The sequence below is a fragment of the Perognathus longimembris genome, chromosome 3 (assembly GCF_023159225.1).
Source record: "Perognathus longimembris pacificus isolate PPM17 chromosome 3, ASM2315922v1, whole genome shotgun sequence".
Lineage (NCBI taxonomy): Eukaryota > Metazoa > Chordata > Mammalia > Rodentia > Heteromyidae > Perognathus > Perognathus longimembris.
The window spans coordinates 111,174,188-111,188,293 of NC_063163.1; the positions used below are offsets into that span (position 1 = coordinate 111,174,188).

Genomic DNA, 14,106 nt, shown 5'->3' on the forward strand with positions numbered 1-14,106 from the left:
GCAAACTAGAAGGCCCAGAAAACTTACTGCAAGACTTGCAAGTTGATCGGACTCTTCGTATGAAGATATTAACTCAGAGTATCTTTTATGTAATTTCAACATAGGAAGCATACATCATCATGTATGTTAAATGGAGTGGTCTATGCACAAACATGCACTAAGCAAAGAATAATAAAATACTACGTTTGGCAATACTGGGGCTTGAACTCAGGGCCTCATGCTTGCTTAGTGAATGCTTTCCTGCTGAACCATGCCTCCAGCCTGAAATGTTATTCTTTACTATGCCAAAAAAAAGTTGTTGTTGTTGTTTTGTCTTTTCTTTTTTGGTACTGGTGATCAATCCCAGGACATTGCACTTGCTAGCAAGTGCTTTGCCACTGAGCTACATCCTAGCCCTACTCTGCACATTTAAACTGGCTCAGCAGAGTTGATTTAAAGTTCTAGGACCTGTTTCTTTGAGCTCAAATGGGTGAGGGTTTGAAGTTTAAAAGAGTAGACAGATTTAAGGAGCTTTTGTACAAACAAGCAATGCATTGTTTTCTTTTTTATGGGAAAGCTAGGTCTAAAGTACACCAAGACATGATTAATTATACAGGGCACTTGCACACAGTGAGACCAAAGGAGGATATTCTTGAGAGGAACACAAAGGCATGATGCCTATGTGTCTCTGATCCTATAAAATACTATTGGTTGAAATGGGGAAAAAAAAAACTGCAATGCATTCTGCAGTGATTATTTTTTTTAACACCTCACAGTTCTGACTCTTTGTCCTTTTCATCTAGGTAGTACTCGTCATCTGTGGTTGTGTCTGTGTCCCAATCTGACTCCACGGGGTCTTCTTCATAGATATTGAGTGGCTCAATGGGACACGATCCATCTTCTGGCGAGCTGGAGCTCGAGGTCTCTTTCTGGGATGAGTTGGAAAGATTGCATACACTATCTTTCAGGAACCCGGGGTTCTTAAGGAAACTTGGTTTCCATAATCTTCCTTGGGTGAGAGACCTCTTTACATTCTCCAAGAAAGCCAACTGTTGTTCTTTTCCAAAAATCCCATAATCAATGGGTCTAGAGATAGATGAGGCGGACTTGAGGCCTGTTTTTGCCCTGTGGTTGCTACACAAAGCCCAATTTTCATTCTCATCACAGGAAGGAAGTTCAGAAAAAGATTTGAACCTCCGATTGTACCCACTGTAGTTAGCAAAGTCATTCCCTAAGGTCAGTGGACTCAGGACATTGTCAATAGAGTTGCTTTCAGAAAAATGGCGCCCCCTGACTTTGGGAGGCTGACTTGTGTCTAGGTCACCCTGCACATGGATGCTTTTTAAACTCTTAGAACGATAGAGGTGTGGTTCAGGTTCCCATTCGGAGGACACTAGCCTCCTATGTTGCTGCTGATAAGTAGCCAGGGAAAGGTTCATCAAAGATTTCTGCACAGTTTCCAGAGAGAAAGGGGGGCTGAGCCTCCTCTGATAATCAGAGAAGTCAGCTTCTCTGAGGCCGGTGGGTGTGAATTTGGCTGTGGACCCCGACTCTTCTTCTAAAAGCTGGGCTACTGTGACATCTTTAGAATTCTCATGCTTTGGCAGGGATTCAGAGACATTCTGAAGCTCATGCTGGGGTCGTGGTGAAATGTCATTAGACTTTTGATGGCAGGAGTGACTAGAAGTTTCTCTGCTAGCTATGCTAGTAACCTGGAGCGGGCTCTCAGCTTCCTCCATGTTCATTCCCTCGTCACTCAAAATGTTTTCATCCACAGATTCTGTGGACTTTACCGCAGGCCTAGCAGATGGCACAATGCCTTCCAGCCTACCAAGAGATAAAAGACCAAAGCCTGATTCATTTCCACTTTGGGGGAAGATAGTGGCTACATGTCTTTTGGAGTTGAAATGGTTACTTGGGAATTTTCGGCTTGCTTTAGACATGGCTGCCAATCTATGCTTGATACATCTGTCTTCTCCTCCTTCTGGGACATCCCAATTGGTGTCATTTGCACGATCCCCCTCAGTGAGTGATGTTTGACATGCCAACTTGTGCCTTTCACCTCCAGCCTTTCTGATCTCTGTTAGATGGAGCTCCTGGTTTCCTTGGGGTAATTCTCTGGGTTCAGACTTCCCAGAATCTGGTTTACCCGAGTCAGTCTCCTCACGCCGTAATGTCTGTGATGCTGAAGTTAGAGCCAAGGCTTGGCTTTCTGCGTCAGCAGGAATGTTCTCAGTCATTTTTGGATGATCTGTTCCAATGTCCCCTCCGAGTTCCCCAGCATGTGGCTCACTGGAGCTGTCCTCTGCAGCTGGGGCTGGGTGACTTTCCGGACTCCACCTTGCACTGGCTACACCACTACCCTCAGACTCCCCAGAACTTCTGGTTTGGGAACTTTCACCATTATCTTCCGAATGGGCTGGTAGACTACTAAAGGGTCCACCATTTTCTGCTTGAATGGATTCTTGGCCATTTTCTGGGTTTTCTGCTGTGGTATTTTCCTCCTGTTGTATTAAAGAGATGCAGAAGGGTTCACTTTGTAATGTTCTCCCTCTTTTTTTCCTGCTTTGTAAACAATCACCTGAAGGTGTTTTAGCTAAGTCACCTTGCAAGATCTCTTTGGACTTGGATTCTTCTTTATGAAGAGAAACAGGAGCCATTTCTTCTAGCATAGGTTCAGAGGGTCCCCAATCTGGCAGTTTGATGTCAGCCACATTTTCAACGGTAGAGCTGAGTGGCATCTTTAGATATAGGGAAGGTGAACTTGATTGCTCTTGTGTAGAATCCTTTAGCTTCTCTCCTAAAGCACTAGGAGATGCCTCTGTCTCCACTTGCAGAGATTCCGTTAGCGAATTCATATTTTGTGCATACTGTTGAAGGAGATTACAGAACTTTTTGCTGGCTTTCCTTGGTAGAGTATAATATACTGAAACCACTTCAAGACATTTTACATTATCTTCGTTCCCAGAAACTGAAAACATACTCGTAGTTTTAAATTTATGTAATGTGTTCTTATTTTCTTTGGGGGCAGTGTGTGCACAAAATGGTAAAGGGTTTTCTTCTCCTGTCCCAGGGGCAGCCATCTCCCTGTTCCTTTCAGTGCTTTCTTGGGAGAGTTCCTTTGGGTGGGGTGATTGGGTAAAAGAATTATCTCTAAAAGATGAGCTTGTTTCTAGTGAAGAAAAGAGTCTCTCTCTGGTCTTGGACGTCGCAAGAGAAGCATCTGTGTCTGTGACCGGTGAGTTGTTTGTTTCTTGGCTTGCAGTCGGGGCACATGGCTTCTCTGAAGGACATGACATAGATCGGCCCACGAGGAATGGGAGTGGTCCTTTCCTCACGGAAGCTGAGCGGATGGGTCTCACCTTTCCCATCCTCTCTGTGGCTTCCGATGCCATGGGGATGGAGTCGGAAACCACTTGGGAACATTCACGCATTGACTGGGGAAAGTCACGTTTGTTTGACTCGTGCCTCTTCACTGAATCTGGCCCGGTCTTTTTAACTTGGAATGGAAGTGGGCCATGCCTAATGGATGTGGCCCTTACCTTACCTTCTGGCTGCCCGCTATTGATGAGAAAACTGGCCGTTTTTCTCGGCAAAGTGCAATAAATGGTGTTCAGCTCCGAAGCTTTGGGACTGTTTTGGTGTTCTGTGGGGGAGCTGTCTGCACTGGGGGGTACTGAACACCGCGCTGTTTGGCTTAACTTTTCAATACAGGATATACGGTGTCTTACATGTCCCCGACCCTTTCCATTTCTGAAAGGAGAATGGGAACGGCCTTTGACAAAGTCAACCACATCCTCATAGAGAGGCACATGACCAGCTATGCTCTTTGGGGTTTCTGAGGGGCTTAAAATAGCAGACTGGTTATTCTGCTTTGTGCCAGCAGTGTCTGTTTCTTCATTTTCTCCTAGAAATGAACCATTGTTTGAAGGGCTTCTTGTGGAGACCATAGTAGTAGAAGAGCTCACAGGAGTGTCACAGAAAGAATAATTCGATGGTGAGGAATTGGGTGGCGCCCCTGATGGTAGAGCTGACGAATCACATGGCCTATTGCTGCAGTTGGTGGAATGAGGGGTGGGGTATTGTTCAACTTCAGTGTCCACAATAGAAGGCTCCTGGGAAGCCTGTGTGTTTTGATTATCAGTAGGTTCAGAGCACTGCTGGCTATTCTTACTAATGCTGGAAATGTCTTCATTACTTATGGCCAGTGTTTTGTGGCAACTTGGATTTGGGCTGGGGAAAGAGAGTGGCGTTGTGCTTTTCTGAAGGAAAGGAAGGAAAGCTGCAGAGTCAACTTTCCTGTTCCCTTTAAGTTCATTGGATGTATCTCCTTCTGACATACACATTGGGGAGGCATTTTTCCTCGAAAAGATTCTGGGTGACCTTTGGGAACTTTCTATGCTAGGTAAATTTAAACCAGATCTATCATTTTTGACTGAATCCTGGGAGAGGGAATTTTGAAAATCAGTTGAAGGGTTTGAGATCGCTGTCTGTGAAATAGCTGGGGGAATCTCTGTCATATTGGTCTGGTCTGACTTGCTTAGTTGTTTGTGTTGGGAAAGAGAGTTATTCATGCCTTTCTCATTCATTTCTGTGACTGAGCTCCTGGGCTGCGTTTCAGCCAGAGGCAGGGAATCAAGTGCATGGCTGTTGGTCCCAGTAGCTGTTGAGTGACACCTTCCTGGAAGGGAGTCCGGCTTATCAGGAATGACATTGTGTAGAATGACTGTGGAATTGGGAAAGTTGGGATTCTGAGAATTCCTTTTGTCATCAGGAATCTGGAAGAAGGAAGTTCTGAATGAAGGTGCTTGATTCTGGTCCATTCCAAATGCATAGGGTTCTTCATTTCTCTGCATGTGTTCAGGAAAACTGCCCATTTGATATTCCAACCCACTAGGTTCCATGGGACGATTCAAACCAGAAAGAGAGCCAACAGTTGGTGTGCCAAAATAAGGAGTCTGTTGGTTCTCATTCATGTGTGATAGCTCCATGTTCTCCAAGGGTGGCATCTGAAAACCACACTGCCAGGGATGGGGGTTTTCTTGGCTCCTGTAAACTGGAGAAAATGCTCTCCAGTGTTGCGAAGGAACACTGGTGCCTTGAACATTTGCTTCAAAGGGAAACATTTCCAAGTCTCTGTGGGAAGAACTGAATGGGTTCCTATCCTGATGGAAGTCAGGCCAATGGGAATAATGATTTTCCTGTTGGCCCCAAAAAGAACTTTGTCCAAATCTGTGCTCTCTGCTTTGTCTAAAGGCATTGCTAAAGAAAGACCTAGCGAAGGGGTTGTCCTGATGGTAAAATGGCATGTTCTCTGAGTTCTCAAAGATGTCAGGACTCATGGCAGTCTCCAGGGGATCGTTCACACATGTGTTTTGATAAGCATTCTGGGAATGGAACCATTCGTGTCTCCTGTTCTGAAGACAGTGGGGATCCATACCCTGGCCAGCAGGGTCAATTTCCATGGGTGAGGGGGCTCTATAGAACTCTTCCTGCCTCTGTTTGTCTCTGGAAAAATCTGACCGATTCCATATGATAGATGATAAAGGAGTTCTTTTGGGGCTCTGCTGGTAGCTTGCAGGTGCAACTCGATTCCTGTTCTCGGTCGGGGTTGGAAAATGCAAGCTTCTTGCCGTGAAATGCCCCAAGGCCGGTGAGGCTAATCGTTGCCTGCTGTCAAAACACAGAGAAGTGCTCCCAAATGTGTTCTTTTGCACACCATCTTCTTCTAAGCCTCTGGGTTCCTTTGTCCTGTACATATCATAAATCGTCTTTGTCCTAGGGGAAAAGGTTTTAAAGCCTTCTCTAGGAGTTCCCGGTCTCAGGATGTCATAGATGGACATATTAGAAGTTTCATGATAATGATTTTGGGGCCTTCCTGTGATACCTCTGGGTCTGTTCCTGCTGGAGTAAGAATGGCCGGACTGTGTGCTTGATGCATAGCTGGCATTCGCCGAGCTTATAGATTGCTCCTGAGCCAGTTTGCTATCCAAGTCATCTAAAACTAAAGGAGAAGATGAATCATTTTTTGTACATAATTTTATAGTTTAATCATCATTTGAGTTGTTGAAAAGCAGGCTTCAGTGGCTCATGCCTGTAATCCTAGCTACTCAGGAGGCTGAGATCTGAAGATCGCAGTTCAACCCAGCCCGGGTAGGCAAGTCTAAGAGACCCTTAGCTCCAATTAACCATCAGAAAACTGGAAGTGGCACTTTGGTTCAAAGTAGTAGAGCACTAGCCTTGAGCAAAAGAGTTTAGGGACAGTGCCTAGTACCTCCCAAGAAACCTTATTTTTATCATATTATCATAAATGTGATGACATTTTGATTTTTTATGACAGTCTAGATTTTATAAGATAGTAATGCAAGTTCTTCTTCCATGCTTTTTCCTTAAAAACAAAACCTTCCAAAGACCTATAAAGGTATACCTTAAAGTAAAACTACAAAACTTATTAAGCTACTGTTGGGGATTCAGCTGGGCATTGAAGGGGAGAGGGCGGTCCTGAGATGCTGCCTTCCTTCCCGCCCTGGGGCAGTGTGAAAGCTAGCCACTCCCATCTTCCAGGAAACCAGCCCCACCTTCCATCTCCACCACGTGTGTGATGGCACCGGAGACCCCAGAGACCCGGTCCTTGGGGGGCTGTGGTCTCCGCCCATAGAGGAAGTTCTGTGACATCACCTGATGGATAGCCCATTAGCCAATCGTTAATACCCAGTTAGTCCCTCCTCTTCCTGCCCGCCATTACTGTTATATTAACCCCTCCCTTGAATAAAACCCTTTGAGTCTGGTGGAACATCAGACTGGCTCCCCAGAATCTCTGTCCCGTGTCTGCTCTTGATACGTGAGGGGGACGGGGGAGGGGGTCTCGGCATCCTACCTCAGCCCAGCTTAGCCCGATAGGGACACGCTTCGCCTCTCCTGCTGGCGGGAGAAGCAGAGCCGAGTGTCCTTCACAATTTGGGGCTTGGCGTCTCCCCGGGAAAAGCGGAGGAGGGATGTGAAATTTACGCCCCACAAGCTACTTTTTTTCTAACAACAACAAATTTTAATTATGATTTTTGTTAGTGTGCCTGAGGTATGCTGACACGGGTTAGTAACAAAAGAGATCAATAATATGCATTTCAGTATGAGAGCTACTACCATTGAGTAACTAGACAAATGGAGTTTTAAGCTAGAGCCTTCTGTCCTGTTCTTTCATGTCATGAGCTTGCTATTCAATCATGGCTTGCCTCAGGAAATTGCCATCAACAGTGTGTGATTCTTAGCTGTAGCCTTAAGAAAACAGCATTACAGCTAAAATTCTAGTATTACCATCCAGGATATAAATATATTCAGTTGGATGAGATTTTTTATTTTTGTTTTTGGTCAGTCATGGGGTTTGAACTCAGGGCCTGGGTGCTGTCGCTGCATGCTTTTGCTCAAGGCTAGTGCTTTACCACTTTGAGCCACAGCTCCACTTCTGGTTTTCTGGTGGTTAACTGGAGGTAAGAGTCCCACGGAGTTTCCTGCCTGGGTTGGCTTTGAACTGTGATTCTTAGATCTCAGCTTCCTCACAAGTGTGAGCCACCAGCCACTAATGAGACTACTTCTTCTTTTTGTGAATTGTAAAGGTGCGGTGCAGAGGGGTTACTGTTACATAAGTCAGGTAATGAGTACATTTCTTTTTGAACAGTGTCACCCCGTCCCTCACTTCCTCCCTTTGTTTCCCTCCCACCCCACCCCAACAACTTGTTCATTTTCAACATAGTGTCTAGTGTGTATCACTGACGCATTTATTAACCCTTTGTCCCACCATTTCTGTGGTTTTTTTAAAGTAAATTTTCCTCTGTCTGTCCTCCAGGGACCATTTTATCGAGACCCAGTGTCTAATCAAGGTTCTCTCACCAGCTTGCTGGCCAGTCACCAAGAAATGGAGGGGATTTCATTACCTTTGCAAATTGGATTTAGTTATCCCAAGTTGGTATTTGTTAGTTTTTAGTTGGTTTTCCCAACCAGTGGCCAGGCTTATTTTGACCTTGAATAACCAATGTAAGGGGAACTATGGTAATAGAATAATAACATACATGTGCACATGGTACTTTTAGAATCTGTTTCAGTTTTTATCATTATCTACTCAACAAAGTTAATAGTTTGATCAGTAGTAGATTTCCAATTACAGTGCCTTTATGTCCTGATCGGGAGCAATAAAAGTCTAGGAAAAACAGCAAACTATCTAGATGTATTTCCTTTTTACCTAAGGTTAAACATTAAACATTATTACCAGCTCATATATTTACTAGCCCTTGATCTGAGAATATTGGATTGGGTTATATTTAACCATTAGGTTTTTCAGTGTTAGTGCCAACAGCACATATCAAGATCCTTTTCAGATAAGGAAACTTCAAACACAAGTCCAGAGTCTGAGCTGGGTGTGGTGGTACATGCCTGTAATCCCAGCACCCCAAAGACTGAGGGGGAGGATTGTGAGTTTGAGAGCAGCTTGAAGTGCACAGGCTAGCCTGGGTTTCAGGGTAAGGCCCAAGCTCACCTCAAAAAAACCAAAATAAAACAAGAACAACTCAAAATATTTTAATGTAAATGATGTTGCATTACTTGCTTTTCTTTATGCCCACGGGTTGCCAGGGTGATTAATATGGAGACTTACCTCGGAAAAACTCATTCTCCAGCCTCGAGGCTCCCCAGGGGGGTGGCCTGCCTTCCTCCCGCATGGTCGATGGCTTGGGCACAAACAGGCTGTTCACTGGGTGATTTTTCAGATGTGAAAGGGATATTTTTTCCTGCTGATTTTAATGCATAAAGGAGGAAATTATTATATATTATATATACATATATTATACATATATATAAACATATCATTTCTAGATCCTCTGCAGCCAAAATATTCCTTTAAAAAAACAGTCAAGGGCTGGGGCTATGGCCTAGTGGCAAGAGTGCTTGCCTTGTATACATGAGGCCCTGGGTTCAATTCCCCAGCACCACATATACAGAAAATGGCCAGAAGGGGCGCTGTGGCTCAAGTGGCAGAGTACTAGCCTTGAGCAAGAAGAGGCCAGGGACAGTGCTCAAGCCCTGAGTCCAAGCCCCAGGACTGGCAAAAAAAAAAAAAACAGTCAAAAGCTTAAATGTCAGGGCTGGAAATATGGCCTAGTGATAGAGTGCTCGCCTCGTATACATGAAGTCCCGGGTTCGATTCCTCAGCACCACGTATATATATTAAAAAAAAACACTGGAGGGCTGGGGATATAGCCTAGTGGCAAGAGTGCCTGCCTCGGATACATGAGGCCCTAGGTTCGATTCCCCAGCACCACATATACAGAAAACGGCCAGAAGCGGCGCTGTGGCTCAAGAGGCAGAGTGCTAGCCTTGAGCGGGAAGAAGCCAGGGACAGTGCTCAGGCCCTGAGTCCAAGGCCCAGGACTGGTCAAAAAAATAATAATAATAAAAAACACTGGAAGTGGTTCTATGGTTCAAGTGGTAGAGTGCTAGCCTTGAGCAAAAAGAAGCCAGGGACAGTGCTCAGACCCTGAGTTCAAGTCCCAGGACTGGCAAAAAAACAAAACAAAACCAAAGCTTAAATGAACGATTTTCCCAACATTAATTTGTCAACTTAACGTTTTCTTGGTTTTGCTCCTTGCAGACTAATTATGAATTTCAAATTCTCTTGTTTTACCAATGCTCTGCCTTAACTTCACGTGTTTCCAGTGAGATCCTGAACCTCTGGTTGCTAGAGTTCCCTACAAACTTACACGGATTTATCAAAAGTTTGTAGGAGGGATGGTGTCTGGTTATCATGAAAGAGAATCAATCACCTTGAAGACTGGGCTGTGTGGGCTCCAGAGTGCCAATGGCTGAGATTTTGGATTTCTAAACACTGTGTATTCTTTCTATCAAGAACATGTTTTCTAGGCTGGAGATGGGGCTCAAGAGTTAAGAGGGCCTGTATAGCAAGCACAAGGCCCAGAGCTCAAGCCCCACTGCTGCTACTTCCTGCTCTCCAGTCTCTGAAATGTTCCTGCAAGTTACCTGAATAATACTTGGATCTTAATATTTGTGCATTTGATGGGTTTAGGGGGAAAATGGTATTTTTCTGCAGAGTTTATCTAGAATAGTGAGCCCTTCAATAGCCATGAGTTGATTTAATAGTTTGTGATAAAAAGACACTAAAAACATGATCTTACTTTTTTGAAAAACTGTTAGTTTTGAAGGCTTTGGGAGACGGATAGAGTTGAATTATTTCTCCTTTTTTTTTTTAAACTAGCAAATGTTTATGTTTTCACTAAACCCAATCACTGTCCTACTTTCAAGCTTGATTTGTTTTCATAAACTTAGGAGAATTATTTACACCCACACTTGTATTTTCTTGTGCCAAAAACTCCATTTGCATTTCCTCTGTCAAACTGGCTCTGTCACTTATGACTCCCTTTCTGCTCAGCCTTATCCTTCCAGATGCCTTTCTTCTGTCTCCCGTCTCTGATGCCTGTCTCAGTCTCTGTCCTTCCCTTGACTGTGCCATGTTCTAAATTGTTTGCAGTCTTTCTACTTCTACCCCTGCGCCTCCCTAACCCAAGTATCAGGTACCTCTCTGAAAGAGGAAACCAAAGATTCAAGGACAAATGAATCAGGACCTTGAACATAAACCAACCTCTAAAGTGACTGAGAATCATATTCTCCTTTGTATCCAGAATACCTAGCAAGCACCCTGTCTAGCACATTAGACATGGATTAATGCCAGATCTAAGATACTCACCCCACAACAACATTCCCTTCTCCTGGACTCCAGTTTGGGCCATTTCTATCTACTTGTTTGTTATTACCTTTCTTATAGTTTAATCATTCATTTATTCAGGTTTTGTTTTTGTATATATGTGTGCTGGTCCTGGGGTTTGAACTCAGGACTTGGGCTTGAACTCAGGGCCTGAGTGCTGTTCCTGAGCTTTTTTGCTCAAGACTAGTACTCTACCACTTAAGTCTCAGGTCCACTTCCAGCTTATGGGTGGTTAATTGGAAATAAGAGTCTCAGGGACATTCCTGCCTGCTCTGGCTTTGGACCAAGATCCTTAGATCTCAACCTCCTGAGTAGCTAGGATTACAGGTGTGAGCCACCTGTGCCCAGACAGTTATTCAGTTTTTAATAGTAAAAGGTAGATCCTCTCTCACAAGCTCCTTATAAACCACAATTTTGTGACTTCAAGAGGGATGATCAGGGCTGGGGATATGGCCTAGTGGCAAGAGTGCTTGCCTCGTATACATGAGGCCCTGGGTTCGATTCCCCAGCACCACATATACAGAAAATGGCCAGAAGTGGCGCTGTGGCTCAAGTGGCAGAGTGCTAGCCTTGAGCAAAAAGAAGCCAGGGACGACAGTGCTCAGGCCCTGAGTTCAAGGCCCAGCATTGGCCAAAAAAAAAAAAAAGAGAGAGAGAGGGATGATCATTCCCACACTTCAGAGGAGAAACAGTTTTTCAGGAAATAACTGACTTCTAGCACATGAATATTCACTACGTGACTATGTGGTGGGAAGGGCTATTCACATTCATCAGATCCCATCCCTCGTCCTGTTCTTTCCAATATGTTGGGTTTTACTGTTATTTTACTAATACATGTCTTCAGTTAGAAGGTATCCTCTCTGCAAAAAGGAATCTTGCCTTCCATCTCCATGCCTTTCATTGAAGAGTTGATGTAATACTTGGTACAGTTATGAATGGATTTGTGTTCCATATACACAAAAAGTCTTACATAGATTATTTCTAGTAAAAATTATAACAAGCTGGGCATGGGTGGCTCCTGCCTATAAGTCTAGCTACTTAGGAGACTGAAATCTTGAGATTTCAGTTCAAGCCAGCCGAGTCATGAAAGTTCATGAGACTCTTATCCCCAATTTACCACCAAAAAGCCAGAAACAGAGCTGTGGCTCAAGTGGGGGAGCACTAGCATTGAGGAAAAAAGCTAAAAACCAGGGTCTAAACCCTGAGTGTAAGCCCTAGTATTGGCACATACACAAATTATAACAGAAATGGAAACATTGACAAATTTCAATATTCAGACTCAGAAAAGCATGTTGGAGGCAGGCCAGCATAAAAATTTCTATGTGAGTTCTAGGTATTTGAAATCCTGGCTCTGCCCATTCGTAGCTAGATGACTTAACATCTCTATACCTTCATTTTTTTCTTCTTAGTAAAACGAAAATAACAACCACCACCACCACAGAGTCTCTGGGTTGTGGATTCAAATCTGTATCACACTCAGAATGGAGTCTAGTGCTTAGTAAGTCCTTTCTTTTAGCTGTGACTATTCTTTGGTGATAGAGAGAACGTCCTGAAGGACCCCCACTGAAGAGGGCAGACCACTCAATATGTCAGAAAGAAGTCCTGGGGATGTGTCTGTTTTCAGGATCTCAATTTCATTCTCTGACTGGGTAAAATGAGCCTCCCACCTTTTTTTTTTAAAAAAAAACACAACTTCAACTCACTCTCCTGATATTGTTGGCAATGCTGACATAATTAAACAAACAAACCTTCTGTCAGGGAGTCACCTTAAGCACATTTGGAGGATTTCCTTGGGCGGCTAAACCTGCAGAACAGCTGCTGAAGCTGAAACCTAAGCTGGTTGATAGCATCGAGTGCTTTTGTAAAGACCACGACACAATGCTCCCAGGTGCTGGGGAATGTATTCTGTGTCTGGTTTTCTGCAGAGGTCTCATCTGCTTCAGAAGAATCCTGTCTCCAGTTACTGATTACCAAGTGGTTCCAGGCAGTAAGGAGACCCAGGGGCATGTGACCCCACCCCTGTGTGGGGGAGCACACCCAGGCCTAGTGTGGTGCCTACCCCACTAGAGGCGTGTTCTCAGGGGTACAGAGCTGGCAGTCTTACACGCAGCCTGATTTTGCATAGAGATAAGGTGTGATTCAGTGTCTCAGGCCGTTAAATTCTCACTCTAGCTTTGAAAGTAAGTCTCCCATGGGAGCCCTCTCCTGCAAAGAGAGTTCTCTAACTGGAGAGCCTTCATTCCTCAGGGAAGTGTTTAACAATATGGGCAGACATCTTTGTCATTGCTGGAGGGAGGAGGACTTCCAGCATCCCGTAGAATGGAGGGAGGATGGGGAGGTTACCAAGTTAACTTAGGGCCCCTTCCCAACAGATTGCTCAGCCCCAAAATGTTCTTTGGATTGAGTTTGAGAGAAACCTTGAACTTGATGATCTGCAGGCTCCTGACTAGCTCCAACATTTTTTTATTTTTATTTTTGTCTTTTTTTTTCTTTAGCTCCAAACATTTGATACTGCTGAAACCTCTTACTTGTGCAAATATTTCACTAGCAACTTCCTTCTCTCCTGAGAAGGTCATCGAATAATGTAATCAATCTCTCAAAAAAAAAAAAAAAGACACAACGGAAATTTCTTACTGTGCCCCTTCTACCAGGCTGCCCAGTTCATGGCCTTGGATCTTGGCTGGAATCTCTGTGGCATCCACAGTCCCATCTTGCGGTCTTTGGGTTGAGGGACTGGGACTTGGGTGACTGAAAAATGGAAATCTACAAGGCATACAGACGTCTCAGGCAGCTCCACTATCTTCTCTACCCTAGCTTGTGTGTGTATGTGTGGGTGTGGGTGTGGTCCTGGAATTTGAACTCAGAGTTTTGTGCTCTTCCCTGGCTTTTTTTTTTTTTTTTAACTCAAGGCTGGTGCTCTATCACTTGAGCCACGCCCACACCTCCACTTCCATCTTTTTGATGGTTAATTGGAGATGAGAGTTGCACAACCTTTCCTGCCTGGTCCGGCTGTGAACTGTGATTTTTCAGATTTCAGCTTCGTGAGTAGCTAGCATTATAGGCTGGGGCCACTGAAAGCTTCCCGCTCTCCTCTCTGTATAGAAATGATGACCGGACACGGAAGGGGCTCAGCTGAGACCCACGTCACCTTACAAAACTAACTGTAGGCTGCCACTGATCTGTTCTATCATCCAACAAGTTAGCGATTCAGAGGAGTGGCACCTGGGAATGTGTCACAGATGCCACCCATGGCGTAAGTGGAAATAGGGTGGCCTCACTCATTCCTGGCAGAGTCTCTTGTGTGAGCCTTCCAGGACCAGAGCCAACTGGAAAGCAACCTCAACTGCAAAGCTTGCAGTTGT

The 14,106-nt window shown here is 44.5% G+C and overlaps 1 protein-coding gene across 3 annotated transcripts in view; it reads right to left on the bottom strand.

Moving 5' to 3' along the window:
- Window positions 1–326: 326 nt before the first annotated feature.
- Exph5 (exophilin 5) overlaps window positions 327–14,106 on the bottom strand; it is a 49,724-nt gene continuing 35,944 nt past the window's right edge. For all 3 annotated transcript variants that reach the window (XM_048343788.1, XM_048343789.1, XM_048343790.1), the window contains 4 exons: window positions 10,014–10,019; window positions 8,624–8,759; window positions 3,080–5,983; window positions 327–3,049 (listed from right to left, as the gene is read on the bottom strand). In XM_048343788.1, the coding sequence (XP_048199745.1) occupies window positions 750–3,049; window positions 3,080–5,983; window positions 8,624–8,759; window positions 10,014–10,019 (5,346 nt within the window). In that variant the 3' untranslated portion in view covers window positions 327–749. The remainder of the gene's footprint in view (window positions 3,050–3,079; window positions 5,984–8,623; window positions 8,760–10,013; window positions 10,020–14,106) is intronic.